Source organism: Hetaerina americana, unplaced genomic scaffold, assembly GCF_022747635.1.
Source record: "Hetaerina americana unplaced genomic scaffold, ioHetAmer1.1.p SCAF_2, whole genome shotgun sequence".
Taxonomy (NCBI): domain Eukaryota; kingdom Metazoa; phylum Arthropoda; class Insecta; order Odonata; family Calopterygidae; genus Hetaerina; species Hetaerina americana.
Genome location: NW_027286763.1, coordinates 4239174 through 4257438, shown reverse-complemented (window position 1 = coordinate 4257438; position 18265 = coordinate 4239174). Strand labels below are relative to the sequence as shown.

Below are 18265 nucleotides of genomic sequence, written 5' to 3'. Positions count from 1 at the left end.
ATTTGTTTATGTATTTATTCAGTATTAGTTCGAAAACAGTACATTTTGGGCTTTACATCGAACTATTAACAACGATAATAATGGACACATTTACAAACACCCAAGCCCTAGGTGGAGATCCCGCGACCCTTGGGCTCGGGTTCTCCACCTAGCTTGCTCACCCAGGCGGGAATCGAACCCGCTACCCATGGAATCGCAGACTAGGACGTTACCCCGCCGCCAACGGGATCGGCGTTTGAGTGCAACGATTTCCAAGTGTAAAAATCATTGGCCTTCCCGTTAAGTTGAATGATTTTTTCGTACTTTGACATTATTGCAAAATGATAATAATTACTAAAAATAGATTGCTATGGTCCTTTGCTATGATCTAAATGATGATTTTCGAGGCAGTTCAGTTGGCATTGCTCTCTCGAGTGCATACTGCATTGCGTGACTCTGTTCCCGGCGAATGAATTGGACGTCCGACGCGGGTGCATATTACTCACCTGTCTTCCGTTGACTGACCACGTGAGATTCGCAGGTGGGTGGGATCGTTGCGCCGTGCAATTGGCGCGCACCATCTCACCGACTGCATACGAGGATCTCTCCGCAGAGATGATCGGCTCACCATCGGGAAAATCTGAAAGCACCAACACGGGAGGAGAGACGGAATTAGACCTTGAAACGGCAATGCAGAATGGGGAGGGGAGAAGCCCTCAGCACTCAACAGTCCATTCCAGCAATGGAGGGGTGCGGGAAAAAGCGTGAAGGTCAAAGAATATTTCGACGAAAAGGCTCAAAGTAATGCGTTGTTATCAAACATAAGAACAGAATCACATTTACAGAATCTGGAGTTTAGGGAGTCGTTAAAATGGACTCCTACTCTTCCTGTCCCAAATAAATAAATTTCACAACACGATGGGGTAAAACGAAACATACTATTTAAGATAGCAACGTTAAAGTTTAGTTTCACCATGAACTTTAAAAAAGTATGACCTTTTTCATGTACACACTCAATATTATACACCGTATACAACGCATTAGCCAGGAATATTGAGAACCCTTAGGTAATATTCGTTTTCTGGTCATTAATTTTCAAGAGCATACATGCCTGACTACCCATTTATACGTCAAATGAGAGGCAGTTACCAACAAATTTGACATTCAGTCAGCAGCCTTTTTAGCGCTCAGAATATCAAAAAGATCTCAAGTAACGGTTTTAAATGCGCATACAAAGCGCGAATAAAACATATCCTCCCTGTTTAAGGCTTCATACTTTTCTTTTTCGCAACTCATACTCCTTTCCCGTAGAGCAAGATTCATACAAGTGTCCTATGGGAGTCAACTAGACCGCATTAAGGGCCACCGTCGCACGTTAATCGCATTTCGGGTGCAGACGGCAGAATAATGAGCACCTCCTACAGCGTGCCCCCCCCCTCACTCTCCCCCCGCACCTTTTCACTCCGTTCACTCCAATTTCTCTCTTAGCTCTCTCTCCTTGAGGCCCACACATTCGTTTTTCACGTGCAGGGCCGTTTAATATCTCCGTAGGTGCGGGAATGAAGCCCAGTCAGGAAAACCCCGGTTCGCCTATCCGAACGCAACATGTCTCGCTACGAAAACGTGAATTTTTAGCGGATACCGTACGCACGAGAAAAAAAAGAGCGAAGCTATTTGAAGAAATGACATCAACTTGTTAGGAAATCACGGCTCGCTTAAATCATCACGCCGTAGAATAAATCTTCACCCGGTTCCTGTGGAATGGAACATATACTGTACAATTTAGAGGAAAGGATCCAGGCATCACTTCAGATTTTTAATCAATTCGGGAATCGCGGATCCCAAGATATTCGGAGCAGCAGCCCGCATGGCGTATCAGGCATTTTCATCCAGCGCTAATCTCGAAATGGATCTCGTAAATCGCGACTGTCAAAGCAAGCAAGGTCTTATTTTTGATTGGACGAGTGGATGAAATACACACCCATGCAATGGAATTCCTCGTCTGCTTATCTTAATTTAATATTGATGTAAACTTCAAATATTCTACCTTTTGTAATATCAAATATCATGCCGTAAATGGTGGTTTTCCCGTCTCTGTCCGACATTATGGTGTTAAAGGAGTATCTCTTCAATTAATTAGATCTAGTTAATAAATAGCGCTAACAGTCTATAAAAGTGGTATTTTTTTATTTTTGGTCAAAGGCAAAAAAGCCAATTTTTTTCCAAATAAGGCTATAAAGATAGCATGAAAAATAATTTCACTGACTATCATAAATTATAATTACCATAAATATCATCATGCCCCATATATCTATTTACTGACCATGAAACTCGAGTCGTAAAATAAGTACTGTAATTTAAATTAACAGAAAGGTAAGATTAAGAAGAAATGTTGGCAAGAGGGAAGTGAGGGGAGGATCAGGGGGAGATAGAGGGAGCATTGCTGGGAGAAATTCGAAGAAGAGAGTGTCCAAGTACAACTCGGGGGTACGGAGAGGCGATTAGCGAAGGGGGGGCGAAGAGGGCCAGAGGTGAGAGAATGATGGAAATATAGATGGGTAGGAAGTCATCTTTATTTTGGGGTGGGATAGAGACCATGGAGTGAGTCTCTTCATGGAGATACAAGGTGGACGGAGGGGATAATTAGGCATTTTTGGTGGAATTAAGGGAAGTGGAAATCATTTAGAGCTTAAGATTAAGTGAATATAATATACAGTAAGGATTTTAAGGATATTTTGTGCCAAGGGGATCAGGATTGAGAATTATGTTAGATTTCCTTACCTGGGTCCATTAAAAATCTGCCATTCTCTAGTACATTACTTCCAATAATTATACTATAGTACGAATAGTAGTAGTTTTTTTAGGGGAGGTGACCGGCAGCTGAGGTCAATTGCGCCATCTAGGATGGATAGGAAAGGATGAAGGGTCGTCGGCATTACCCTTCTGTTATTGATGAAAGACGCCAACTGAACGTCCCATCCGACGGACGGCTTCCTCACTCGAAGTGCCCTCCCAAAGGCACCTCAAGTAGGGATCGGGGAATCGGTGCACTGAAAAATATCTGCCACGGCCGGGATTCGAACCCAGGTCCTCTGAGTGGGAAGCAAGTACGATAGCCACCAAATCATCGCGAAACCCAAAGAATAATATATAATTCAATGCAATTTTCTAATGCTTTTTCAATGCAATGCTAATGCTAAACAAAGAACAACCATTTTTTATTACGCAGAATCATACTTTAGTTTTGAAACATCCCTTCCCAATTATAAATCAAAGAGATGGAAGGGCTTATGAACCCTAGAGCTGATCTGGCGGGAGCAATGATTATTGATCTTGATAGTGTCCCCCATGCCACATAGATCGAAGGTTAGGAGCCAGAGGAAAGGTAGACCGCACGACGTCTCTTCCTCAGTGAGGCGGATGCAAAGGCGTCTGACCCCAGTGAGGCGGCCATTTCAGTGATGGCATTAGCATACTATTGAGGAAGGGACCAAGACACCAACTCAATTATTAACCCCACGACTTTGCGATGAACGTAAATTACGGAAAGCGTCCTTGCAACTACGGGACCCAACCCACTGAGCTCTGTGTCGCACCAGAAAATGGCGGAATCAACACAGCAGCAGATAAGAAAACACAGAAGAGGTTTGAACCAATTACAAGAGGGACTTCGAACGTTATAACTGTGCTGAGGGCAGTTAAGTTAGAAAATAGAAAGCGAAGAGATCTGGATATAGGAATTATAGATACTTAAGGGCTGTTCTAGTTGAGATGAGAGAATGGCGCAGTTTACTGGAGCAATATTTATACGGATTTAAAAAGCAGGGTTGTAAATATAGAGGAAAGAGAGATGAAAAATTATCAGTGGAAGTTAAAGTTTTAGGAATAAACTTGGTCATTATCCAGGATTACACGCTGAAAATAGATAAAAGGGAAAATGATATGACAAGATGCACGGAGATGAAGGACATTATCTTGAAGACCCCGGAGGGAAAACTTGTGATTTAGGATTGGAACGCGGCAGAGGGAGAAGGGAGTGAGGAAGTGCACTATGTTAAAGGAAAAAGGAATAACCGAGGGAAGAAGGTGATAGCATATTTTGAGAACCATCATTTAATCATAACTTCCACTAAGTTTAAGCTCTTCAAGGAATACGTAGACTAACGTGAGAAATGCCCGCGGAAACTGAGATATATAAACAAGGTAAGTATATCATACTTAGGCACATATTTAGAAAGAGCAAGATCAGTTTTCAATGCACAGGACACACAAAAAGGATTCTGACCATTGTTCAGTGCGAATGAAATCCTCGGATTTAAGAAGATGGAACACGAAGTCAGAATAAGGAATAGAAAATAACATTAGCATTAACCTTAAAGAAAGGAAAGGTAGGGCAAGGAAGGGGGTTAAGAAATAATATTTCGTGAGGAAAGATAGACGAGCACGTTAATATGAAGATGAGATAATAACAAAAAAAGGGATATTGAAAGATGTAACTAAATAAGTGGTTAAGGATGGATTACAGATGAAATTTTAAGAAGACAGATGAACGAAGGAAACGCGAGTAGGAAAACACAGTATTAGTTACAATGAAGTACAAAGAGATAAATTATTAACCGATGCCACAAATGAATATGATGAAAGAAGGGTAATGGTGAATTATTGGTAGGAAGTGGAAAGTTTACAAAGGGAGGGTGAAACAGAAGCGCTGCGCCGGAGAGTGACAGGACTACGAGGGAATTAAAAGGAGTAATCCGTAAACACTATCAAAGAAATAACAAGAAAATTATTAATCAAAGAAATGTAAGGGACACTTGAACGATTTATATGGTAATGACATGACCATTCTAATACATATGCATATTATATAAGGCCAGCGAATTCAGTCACAGTGGAAGAGTACGGCGTGAATGGAGAATGGACTGAGGTTCAATCCAAATTGACAGCGAGACCGTGTTCATGGAAATATAATCAAATGAGGACGCGGAGATAGGTAACATCTCCAAGAAACTACTACAAGAGTTCAGGAAAGTGTAAACGGGAGAGTTTTTCGAAGCTAATTCGTGGTACTTACGAGAAGGGGTTTGGCAGAAAGCTTTCGTCAGAACGATGTTACTTCTTATCCAAAAAAAGAGAAAAACAGCAGGATTTAAAGATTATGAATCAACAAAATTGGTTTTGAACGCACCTAAGGTAACATTTGGACACCATTGAATGAATTTAGAGGAGGGAGATGTTTAATTAAGGGACGATTATTGATTCGGTGACTTAAACGGGACGCCAAAGTGAAAATGAGGGAAATAAATATGAAGTACAAACTCTTCGCCGTTTTTACTACAAATCTCTGGAGTTTGATTGAGTGAACTGGGTTGAATTAAATAGAATCAAACGTAGAATCGGTGAAATACTTGGGTGCAGCGATAACTAAGGATATGTCCCAGGGAAAATAGTTACGTAAAATTTGCGGAATATGAAATAAAAAGTTAGGATTTATAAAAAGAAAACTTGGGCATTGTAATAAGACGGCTAAGGGGCTCAGTTATTTCACGTTTGGTAAGCCCCGCCTTGAGTATGCTGCGAGTGTATGGGATCCTCATGAAATAGGCTTAATTTTGGAACTAGATTGAGTGCAACGAAGAGCAGCTAGGTTTGCGAAAATTTGTTATGAAAAAGGTGGCAGTGTCACGACAGCATTAGATGAATTAGGATGGGAGCCCCTAGTTAACCATAGGCTTGAATACAGGTTAAATTTACTGCGCAAATTTGAGGCAGTCCAATTATCTGAGGAAGTAAAGGCATATCAAAGGCCTCGACTTAGTATGGTAGAGCAGACCATGGTAGATCATAAAATCGGGGAGAATCATCGTAGAACGGATGGATTTAAAATATCACTTTTTCCTCGTACCATTAGAGATCATCAGATACATATGACAACAATTGCGTGAGATAATTAGAATTGCCAGGGTGTATATTTTGTCGATATCCTGTATATTATTTCCTGCATTTCATTCTCTTTATTTAATCGACCCATATTTTTTAGTTCTATCGCATGATTCGAATGTACCTGTCCTGTTAATGAGTATTGTTGCATTTAAGTACATTCCTCTTTATGTTTAACTTTAGTGCATAATGAAACCATAACATTTGTTTAAAGGTGACATGATTGTAAATGCATGGCTAGTGACTTAACACCCCCCGCCGGTATTATGTAGATGAATTGGTGGAAGTAATGCATTGCAGAAAAAATGAGTAGATTTGAGGGATAAGAGACATGTTCGTATGCGAGGGGTGGATATAGAGTCAGGACGGGCAGTGTTAGGAAGGGGAGTAGCACTCTTCATTGCCAGACTTATGGCAAAATGAAGACATGGGGAGAGGAATTAAAGGACGCGGGGAATTAATAAAGCAGTTAGCCCTTTGAATGGCTAAGCTTTATTTAGCCAGTAGGCTAAGGAGTTACGAGGCTTGCTTGTCTCATTAGAATATCAGTGTCCCCGAAAGGGAATTTAGAGGGAGTCGTAGTCAAGGGGTAGGGCGTTCGACTTCTGACTGGAAGTTCCGGGTTCGATTCCTGAACACGCCTCTCCGGGCACCCGCGGCTCAATCAAATCGCTTTTTAGGATACCAGATCTTCCTGGGGAACTAACGGTGACCGAGGGGACAAAACTGTCCAAGAGTAGAAGAGGTAGGTCGGACAGAATTGAAGAATGAATGCGGATTTTAGGAAGGGTGTACTGCATTGTGAGGTGGCAGTGTCAGTCTCGTTATAACAGGCCAAGAAATGTAGCAATGCTCAATCTATGTCCATCCAAACCATACTTTAAATATTAGACTGCAAATTAATAAGATTAATTAAAATATATTAAGGAAATCTGCATGTTTAATGACATTTTACATTTATCCAGCTTGGAAATAGTCACGGCGGAATCCCTCTAAATATCGATTTCTGTATGTTAACATAAAAAACCTCGAAAAGGCGAAGCGAGATTTATAGAATACTGAGTAATAAAATGTAAACACTGGATTCATTGAATATTGCATTTTAATCAATTTATTCTTTTCAGATTTGTATTCACAAACATTACAATGACATCCATCTTTCAGCTTAAATCAATACCTTGGCTTAATGAAATGAATTTATAAGGATAATAGAATTGCCCGTCATATCACAGATTTTATCGAGTGAACGGCTCATAATTTAAATAATAGCAATAAACACTAATTATGAGCACTTGCAATTAAAATATCCTTTAGGCGACCAAACAGTTATTTTCTAGAGAGATATCTGTCTCAGAGAATATTTTCAAACTAATAAGCAAAGGAAAACTACACACATAAAATGCTCAAATCCAACCGAAAGAGCTCGCTCGATCAGGGTGTCAGGATGAAAGGATAACGTATATTCAATTTTCATTCCTACAAATGGTTTGCGCCGTGAGTATAAGGGACGTATTGCGAAATAGCATTTTCTAGCGATTTAGGATCCGTTCAATCTTCAGGATTAAAGCTGCAGCATAAATATGTCGACCCTCTGAGTGAAATACGACAGCTGAGTCGGGGCGAAGATTGACGTAACGGAGTAAGACCTCGCGACTCGGTGGCTAGCTCGTATCATACATTCCCTCGCCGCTCCGCCAACCGGGAGGCAACTCGACGTCTTCACCGAATTAATCGCCCCCTCACAAAGACAGGAATGGCACAGTTTCTACTGAAAACATAGTTTTTTTCAAGTCATCCATTTGTGACGGATACAGTGAAATCATTTGCAAAAATACTTTGATCCTACGCGGTCATTACTATAAAATGATAGGGCATGGGATGTGTCATTTGGGATTTCATTGCGGCAATAATTAACAACCGATCAATACTTAATCTTATCGTTATAAAATAGAAAATACGAATAGATGAGGCGCTTTACGTATATTCATGAAGTAGTACCAATGTTTCTGAGCCCAGCTACTACAAATTTAAGGGGAAGAACATAGTTGAACTTGAATTCTTAAGGAAATTGAAAATTCATAGTTTCAAATTTAATTTTTTATTTTACCTTTCATTTATTTATTTGATTTTATACATTGCACGTATTATTTTATTTAATATTTTTCTCAGAAGCCAAAATATTTCATTAAGAGATTTCATACATCTGCCGCAATTCGAACCCGATCCCTCTAGGTGGGAAGCCAGGACGTTAGCCACCGCTCCATCTCCACCTCTCGTAATTAAATTGACGAAAACTATATCGCTTTTGATCAAATCAGCAATCTTTTTACTGTATGATTTCATAAATTAGCATCAAAAATTTTAAGAACCTGATGATTACAATGTTTTACTTGTAAAATGCGTTTATGTCAAAAAAAGCGAATCACGACATATTTTGGAGGCAGGTAAAATAATAAGAGTATTTTTACAATAAGTTCCGAAAATTTCTGGCTGGAGCACATGTGCACATCTTAGATGGTATGGCCGGTGTGATGACATGTGACATAGAATGGGGTAAATATGACGTTATTTTGGCCTGCCCATAAAACGCGTAGCATTTTATGATCAGTTTCTGACAACCTTCCTTATCTTACTCCTTCCAATTTAGCCGAAAAACCTCCCTCCTTAAAAAAAAACGCAAATGCCACTTCCTGACAGCAATGTAATTGAAGTACCTAAGAAAAAGAATGGCACCGGCGGTCGTGGGCAAGGATGATTGGAAGAGTTGCCCTCATTTCGATTTAATGGAATAGAGTTTGTAAAGAGGAGATGTGCAGTAGCATCATTTGATGAAAAAACAGTATTTGAAAAATAAAACATTCGCTTACATTAAAAATAATTGATACGGAACTGAAAAGATTTTTTAAATGTTATTTGGAGCGTTTTAATGATCGGAGCAGACATTTGGATGATATTAAATAATAAGGAGAAATATCGAGAAATATTTTTAACGCGTGCATGACGAAAAATTCATAAGTTCAAATGAATGGCAGAGGGAAAAAAGGATGAAGTATTGGTTATAATATGTGTGTATGAAAGAAGTTTTATGAGAGCCATAAGAAGAAGGCGATGGAATTGAACGGGCCGCGTTCGAAGGAAGGACTCCCAGCTCGAATGAAAAACTCAATATGAAGTTGAGGCGGAGAGTGAAAGAAGAATTAGGAGATGGAATTCGATGATGGAATATGATGGGAGGGGATAACAAATAGTCAAGGCAAGATCCACGGGAGCGGATTAGATGGCCAGGCCAGTTGAAATCTCTCCCGTGGACAAACTATCAGCTGAAGATGACACAGGAGACGTTTAAGGGGTAAAATCAGGGGTGAGTGCGTGCGTTTTGTCCAGACGAGGACAAAACAGAGGCCCGGCTAGGACAAATGAAAGTATTCTCTATAAGATCCACTTTTCTTTAAAAGGGAACCGGCACATTGCAAGTGACTCTATGAGCAGGTCGAGCTTCGCCTTTCGTCCAGCCTCGTCTAGTCGTTGTCGCTCCACCCTTGAATTCCGAACTTGTTTCTTTACTTTCTAATGTAAAAAGGGAATCCAAGTTGAGAAGAATAGATGGATAATACGCCGTTCTCTTTTTCTTAATAGTTGTATCAATGTTATTGTAAATCATCGCATATTGGACGAAAGACAAACCGTACCCAAGAATACGTACAGGCAGAGAGAATATTTAGCCTCTAAATCAGGTGTCACCGGGTCAGTTTAGTCGGAGCATGACAAGCTAAATAGAAAAGGAAGGCATTTCCATTTGGACCAAAGGCACATAAGTTGGGCATAAATATGGGCTCATGCAAATCAAAGAGTATCTAAACTTGCCTGTCTCTCTCGCCTGGAAGTGCGAAGGACTCACCCAGAGGTCGTTTCTCGTCGTAACAATTTCTCTTTCTGTTAAGTTAGTTTCTGAAGATGTTTCCAAGTTTGGATACAGATAGTGCCACCAAATAGTGGGCATTGTATTCCTAAAATATTGAAGCCGATATTATACGAACGTCACTTACTTCCTGCTTCTATTAATTTGTGTAAAGTCCCTAGTGTTTTTACCACTTTTGCTCTAAACATTTCTGACCTAGTGGAACTAACTGCATCACCTGTTTTAGCTCTATTCCCCTGCGGTTTTAACGCTTAACTAAGATTTTCCCTTTCTGGAAAACCGAACAAGCTTTGCTTTATCATTCTCATATTCATTTTCAAGCATATTCATTCTCGTTCCACACCTATCTCACTGACTTTTCAAAGCACTCAGAATAGCTTGCAACCCATTGGCTAGCTGAAAAGGTCAATCGTGGTCACACTCAAATTTAACTGATGTTGTGAATTCCACATCAACTTTGCATTCCTACCTCCAGTTCTTTGCTTGCTTCACTTACCACTTCCTCCGCATATTCGTTGAGCAGCAGAGGCGACAATGATCAACCCTGTCTTACCCCTCTTCCTAAAACTGCCCGTCCGGGCTCTCCATTCCCCATTTCCACCTAAGACTTGGGCAGATTAAGGATAAGTTGCCTAGTCCTCAATTTGCACAGTGTGTCCAATGCGTTTTAGGACTTTGGTTATAAAAGACGCAAAATATTACAAAAATATTTCGAATAAATATTTCATTCAAAATAGTCTCCGTTAGAAGTTAAACATATGGCTGCGTAGATTTTCGCGGCGGTGGCTTGAAGAATTGTGCATGTCCGGGTTTTCACCGCGTTGTTGTTTGAAGCCAACAACAGTTTCGCCGAAGTTTCATCCGGCGTCTTCAGGTCGAAGATGAGGGACTCAGATTTTGGCCGTCCTTATATAGGTGGTCCCGTCCAGGTGCTGCTCTCTGATTGGTCCTTTTTCGGAGGACTCTCTTCCACGCGTTGTGGAGATGGTAGCCTTCATCTCTATTGAAATTCGCCGGGTTTTTGGCTATCTCAATAGCTTCTCTGATTAGGCGTGGGTAATATCTACTTTCTTTACTTATGATTGTAGCGTCATGGAATAGAATATCATGGCCGGGTTCACTCCACTTATGCTCGGAGATGGCCGAGAGGTGAAACTGTTTGTTCGTAGTAGCCCGGAGGTGTTCTTTCATCCGAACTTTCATAGCTCGGCATGTTTCCCCGATTTAGGCTTTCCCGAATCTTTCGGCGAATTTCAATAGAGATGAAAGCTACCATCTCCACAACGCGTGGAAGAGAGTCCTCCGAAAAAGGACCAATCACAGAGCAGCACCTGGACGGGACCACCTATATAAGGACGGCCAAAATCTGAGTCCCTCATCTTCGACCTGAAGACGCCGGATGAAACTTCGGCGAAACTGTTGTCGGCTTCAAACAACAACGCGGTGAAAACCCGGACATGCAGAATTCTTCAAGTTAAACATATGTTGGTAATTACGTTCAGCTTTTTCATGCCTTTCAAAAACTCCTCTTTCGAAATACTCTCTAACTTCGTCGCGGCTTCTTGTATCTTTTCCATCGACGCAAAATGGCTCCTTTTCCAGTCGATTTTAAATTCGCGGAACAGCAATTAGTCAGGGGTACTCAAATCAGACGATTACGGCGGGTGGCTGAGCACAGGGATCATTTTTTGGCCAAAATTGAGTGTCAATCACCGCGGTGCGGGCTCAGCTTCCTTTTCTTCAAATGTTCGGAATAATACGTTGTACTGTGGTTTTTGGTATTCCAGTATTCATCGTGAAAATGTGACGACGACCACATATAGTAGATGCTACCACTCGAACTGCTACTGAACGGCTGCATGTGATCCGAAGGACTTGAATCTTCATATGAGGGGAAAGTAAGGCTTTAATAATTAGTCGCAAAATATAATGAAGATGGCGCTAGTAATGCTGATTTTTAGCCACAGTCTTAAAAATTATGGGAAACGGTCAAGTCCTATTTTCTGCAATATATTTATTAACATTTCCAATTCACGATATCAAAACCTTTTCAAAATCTACGAAACAGATATATACGTACTGATTGTATTCTACGTTCCTCTTGATTAGTGATCTCATCACTGCAATGGCATCGCGCATGCCTCTTCCCTTCCTAAACCCAAACTGGTCATCCCCTAAGTAATCATTTGCCCTACTCTCTATCCTTTTAATTACATGAAGAATGCAATGTATCTTTCCACTGTCCTTTATTTACGTACAACCGGTTTCAACGCTCAAGCGTCATCATCAGGTACAAATTAAACAAGTCGCAGTCCATTTATATACGCAGTCCATGAGGGAGAGGAAGGGTGGGTGAGAGAGGGGGGAGAAGGAGGCGAAAGAAAATGGAGTTGCGATCGGCGTTGATGGGGAGGGGGGAGACGGGTGTTAAGCGTCAGGACAGGTGCTTGGCTGGTTTACAGTAGGGGGGGGGGGTTTCGGGTCTATCTGTGAGGGAAAGGGGTGCTTCCAGGATTGGGGAGAGGTATTCAAACAATAAAACGTTAACCAAATGACCTGTTTTTAAATTCTTCCTGATTTCGAGCTCTTCCCACTCGTCCATCCTCATTCCTTTTTCCATCTGGTGTAAGAGTTCCGGGTTGAAATCACTCCCATGGTTCTCTTCCCATAGATGTTTGGCGAAGTGTGATTGCTTGAGGTCACAGTTCCTGAAACAGCGTGTGTTCCTCCGCCCGGGTTTTTAATGACCTCCCCGTTTGACCAATATATATAGCACCACAGTCCCCACAAATTAACTTATAAGCGCCACTTTTATTTTTTGCACATAATTTGTCTTTAGTGGTGTTCAAGAATAATTTTAAGTTATTAGTATAGTAAAAAGCTATTAGAAATTTCTCCCTAGGAAAAAGTTTGGCTAACTTTTGTGAAATTAATCCATAATACGGGAGTTTGCACCATTTGTAACCTATTTCCTCCGTATTAATTGGTTTGAACAAAAGATTGTATGCTTTGAAGGAAAATTTTCTTTGTAGTATTTTGTCAATTAAATTTTCGTTGTAGCCATTATTCATTGCTAAACCTTTAATCGTTGAGTTCTTTAACAAAATTACTTTTGGAAAGAAGAATGGCCAACAGTCTGTTTCGAAAGAAATAAAAAGTGGCAAGCTTATGCGATATGTGATGGCGGGAGTTGGAGGGGATGATGTGGTCTGTGGTGGTACTTTTCCGAAAAATTGCAAATTCAAAGTCCCGTCCCTTTCTCGACATTGTGATGTCTAAAAAATTTAATTGATTATTCTGTTCTTTCTCACAAGTGAAATTGATACTTTCGCATTGGGAATTCAGGTCGTTCATAAACTTTTCTAACTGTCTATCAGTGCCTGTCCATATAGCAAAGATATCGTCCACATATCGAAACCAATAGTGAATATTCTTGGTACAAATTGAGGGGCTGCTGAATACTTTACTTTCAAAATCGTCCATGCACAAGTCGGCAAGTAGTGGTGATAACGGGGACCCCATGGCTAATCCTTCAACTTGTTTGAAGAATTCATTGGTAAATTGGAAATAATTCTGTTCCACACACAATATAAAAAGTGACATGAACTCACTGAGGAAGGGTGGTTCGGCCCCAGCACTTTTTAGCACTCTTCCCGCCACTATCAATGCTCCCAAAACCGGGATATTTGTGAAAAAACTTTTGACATCAAAAGACACTAGGATATGTTTGGAGGGCGGGGGACCTTTCTTGGAGAGCTGTGCACAGAAATCACTGGAATTTTTCACTCCTAACTTAGATTGGAAATTTGTCAACTCTCTGAAGAGGGAGTTCAAAAGGGAGGCTAGTTTCCTCGTGGGGGCGGTTACACTGGAAATCACTGGTCTCATGGGAATATTTACTATATGAATTTTAGGCAGGCCGAAAAATCTGTGAGCCCTCTGATTCATCACTATTGCTTTGTAAATTTCACTTGGTTTGAGGATATTGGGGGTGGCTTTTAAACACTTGATAACTATTCTTTGGAATTTCGTGGTGGGGTCATTTGGGAGTTTAACAATTTTTTCACTGTTGATGAAGTCAAAACACTTTTCAATATGTCACTTTTATTCATCACTACCACTGTGTTTCCTTTGTCCGCTTTTTCAACGATCAGATTGTTGTCTTTCAAAACTTTTTTGCCCGAGATGATCGAAGATAGCTCTTGAGAATAGAACCTACTTTTAGGGAAGTCCACACTGACAAAGGATTTAAACTTCTTAGCTATGATCGTCTTTAAGCCGATGTCTTTCTTCCTAAGGGCAACTTCACTGACCACGGCTAAATTTTCCGTCTTTCGTTCCAGTTGGAATGTTCGGGACATATTTAAAACCCTGATCAATTAAGTTTTTGTGCTCGATGTCAAGTGCTACACTAGACATGTTAACCACTCTGTTGTGAAAGACGGATGGTGTATCTTTCGCAGCGGGCTTTTTTGAGGAATGCTTTAACCTTTCAAGACGGTCAATTTTATCACAGATAACTAACCTCTTCTTGTGCGCAATATCACTGCTTTTTTGTCGAACGTAGTTAACCAATAACGTTCATTCGATCCAACTCAGCTCTTGGCACAGCTCCGTGCGTAACAGGAATCTGTAGTGGTTGATTCTGTTTCTCCTTGCTTACCATGTTTGCAGTTCTTTTTTCACCCATACTCTCTGTGCTGCTCGGACTGCGTGCCTCGCCGCTAAGGAATCGCTGTTGGTGTTCAACTCGACGTAGTTCGGGATGAGTCCAAGATTGATGCATCTGCTATTGAAGTAGATATTCAAAGATGCACCCCTGTACTTGATGGTCAGTGTCCGGTAGAGTTTGGCCTTTTTCGCTATACTTGCGTTTTTTAAATATTCAATTGCTCCCGGCTCAACCTTGTGGAAATTCATTTTAATTAAGGACAGTGGAAAGATATATTGTATTCTTCAATTAATTGAAATGAATTTCCACAAGGTTGAGCCGGGAACAATTGAATACTCTATCCTTTTGTTTATGATCCTGAGAACAACTTTAGCTACGTGAAAAATCAAACTTATTGCTCTGCAGTCCTCACATGACGTAGCCTTTATCTATTTCGGAATAGGAGCTAACACTGATTTCACAAGGTCTTCAGGCCAGATTCCTTCCTCATAGATACTGCAAATCAGTCCATATACATACCTGTATGTAGTTTCTTCCTCCCACATTTTCCTAAATTTTTAATAGTTCCTAAGGAATGCTGTCTACCCCCACGGCCGTATTTGATGTCAATTCCCTTTATGCCCTTTCCATTTCATCGTCGAGTGGCCTTGACCTAAGCTATCTTCTTCTATGTCATGTTCTTTTTCTGTCTAACCTTGTTCGCCTAAGCTCTTTGCCATACAGTGCTTCTATATATTCCTTCCATCTGTCTTGGATCTTTTCTCGGTCAACTATTATTTTACCGACTTATCTCTAACTGTTAGCATAGATCTCGTTTTCTTGCTTCCCGATGGTGATATAACCTTGCCGTGTAAGCACCCCAATTTCACCCTTCCTCTGCAAACTTTCCATATCCTCCCACCGTCTATTTCACAATTCTTCTTTTGCTTTATTTGTTACCCGCCTCCATTTATTACTTAACTCTTTGTACTTCATTTTGCCTAACTCTGTGTTTACATTCTTCCATTTTCTTCTCTCATCCATATTTGTCTTCATTTCATTTGTGATCCATGGTTTCATGTTCTTTTCCCATTAACAATTCCTATAGTATCATTTGTGGTTTTGCATATCCCTTTTTTGATAGCATTCCTATTTTTCCTCGGTAGTAACCAGCTATCTTTCCTCTCTCATGATTTTCTCTACAGCCTTACTTGATCCATGATACTTGATCCTTTTCAATTAAGTTAATGCTTCTCCATACCCTTTCCTATCCCGCCTCCCCTGTCTTATCTTTTTTAATCGTATGCCAAACATCATAATTACTAAACTATAGCCTGAGTTGGCATCCGCTTCCAGGGAAACGTGAATCAATCTCGCTGTTTTTATGCGTGCCTAGCCATAATGTAGTCTGATACCTTCCTCCATCCCCCGGCATTCCCAATGTGTACCTTCGACTTTTGTGGCGTCTATGACATGTATTTGTTTATTAACCCCCGTCTCTCGCAGAACACAATTTCTCTCTCCCCACGGTCATTCGGCGTTCCTAATCCGTAGTCTTCCAAGTCCATATCATCTCCTTCACCTTCGTGAGATTCCCAGCTCATAATCATATTTATGCGTATAATGTCGCTAATACAATTTATTAAAGTACGAGGGTCATCCGGAAAGTAGTACCCGTTCGTGCCGCATGAAGTGCTGACGACGCGAGTAGCCGCTGGACGAGGTCAGATAGCTTCAGTGGCTTGTCTGCCTTCTCTGAGCCAAGTTGCGTGACGCTAGCATTGCCTGTGTTGTTTCTGTGATTGTTTACAATGTTTAAAAAAATTGAGAACGCCGCCAGTTGTGAAGTGAGGGCAGTGATTAAATTCCTCATTGCAAGAAACGTTCGCCCATGTGATATTCATCGCCAATTAAAGGAGGTGTATGGAGACAATGTAATGGACGAGTCGTCTGTTCGGCGGTGGTGTCGCAACTTCAACATGGGGAGGGGGAACACACACGACGATGAGCGTTCGGAGAGACCGTTTGTCATTACAGACCAACTGGTGAGCTCAGTTGACGGATTCGTGAGGAACGATCGGCGCGTCACAATTGATGACATCTGTGAGCATTTTCCCAATGTTTCTCGAACAATTGTTCATGAAATTGTTAAACACCATCTGCATTATGCAAAAATTTGTGCAAGATGGGTCCCTCGCGTATCTCAATGAGCTGGCGGCGAAGGACTATGCAGCAGGACTACAGAAACTTGTCACACGTTATGACAAATGCCTTAATTTGCTTGGAGATTATGTTGAGAAGTAGTTTAAAGTATCCTCTTTCAAGTAAAATTTTTCATGTTTGTTAATATTTACTTTTGTGTCTTTATTTCACGAACGGGTACTACTTTCCGGATGACCCTCGTATTATACGGGGATATTTATAGCGAAAAGTAAGCACTAGTATAGCGAAAGCAAGTACTAGTGGTAAAAAAATATTTAATTGTTTACAGTTCAAAATGTATACTGCCCATTAAAACTCGGTGACAAGCCATCATTCGAACAACTCGGAAACAACATGTTAAGCGAACGTCCAAGAATTTTTCCACCCCTTTTTTAGTTTATATGGTCTCTTAATTAGTATATAAAATTTTCCGAGAATGCGCTCGAGTGAATATTTAAGGCACGTTATTAGAATAATTAACAATATATTTTGTCTAAAACCACTTTTTTGCATTAATTTCATCTCGCTGAAATATTTGCACCAAGTATATTGCAAAAATAGCCCTGCTACTCCTATCGATTTTGAATACCGATAGAATGGTATTAAATTATCTCTTCCACAAGAACCTGATATTGAACAAGGACCTAAAGATGTTACGCTCAAACGAAACTTAGATCGTAATGAAAAAAATTCTCCGTGGGAAAGCGAAGTGTCTCCATTCATCATCAAGTAGAATCGTTCAATGGTTTTTGCTCGACTTTGTGGAAGCTCACGTTAATGGAATGAAAAACACTATGTATTTTTCCACTTTTCTTTATTTTGGTACCGCTAGTCCCAACGCTTAGGCGTCATCACCAGTTGCAAAGTCACTCATGAGTTGTAGTACATTTACATACCTTTCACGAGGGGGACGGGGTGGGTGAGGGGTGGAGGGAAGAGGGGGAGGGGAGAGGTTGTAATCGGTGTTGATGGGAAGGGGAGAGGGGTGTTTAGCGCATGGAAAGGCGATTAGTGCGGGCCACAGGGCTGGGGAGGAGGAGAGGGATGGTTAGGTCTTTCCGTGAAGGAAAGAGAGATGCTTCCAGGATTGGAGACAGGTATTCAAGCAATAACTCGTTGATCAAATGGCCCTTTTTCAAATTCCTTCTGATTTCCAGCTCTTTCCACTTGTCCATCCTCCTTCCTTCGTTCATTGCGTGGTGTTCCGGGTTGAAATGCATGAATGTATTCCGGGTTCTTTCATGAATGAATGGCATGTTTTTTGTGGATGTATGGGTTTGTGATTTTTTTCTTTTCTAAATTACGGGTGGTGTCCTAACACCCCCCGCTACACGCCCTTGCGGCAACTTGCGGGGTATTAAGTAGATGTAGATGAAATGGCTCCGGTGATTTTCTTCCCACAGATGCTTGGCGAAGTGAGATTGCGCGAGGTCACATTTCCTAAAACAGCGTTTATGCTCCTCCGCACATGTTCTTAATAATATCCCCGTTTGGCTTATGTAGATAGCACCGCAGTCCTTATACTATATATTAACTTGCCACTTATATATTATATGCCACTTTTATCTCGTCTT

General features: G+C 40.8%; 1 protein-coding gene across 1 annotated transcript in view; it reads right to left on the bottom strand.

Moving 5' to 3' along the window:
* The window catches only part of LOC139688289 (uncharacterized), a 427391-nt gene that overhangs the window by 33126 nt on the left and 376000 nt on the right, over window positions 1–18265 (bottom strand). Inside the window, exon 4 of the mRNA XM_071585771.1 lies at window positions 486–619. Within this exon, the coding sequence (XP_071441872.1) occupies window positions 486–619 (134 nt within the window). The remainder of the gene's footprint in view (window positions 1–485; window positions 620–18265) is intronic.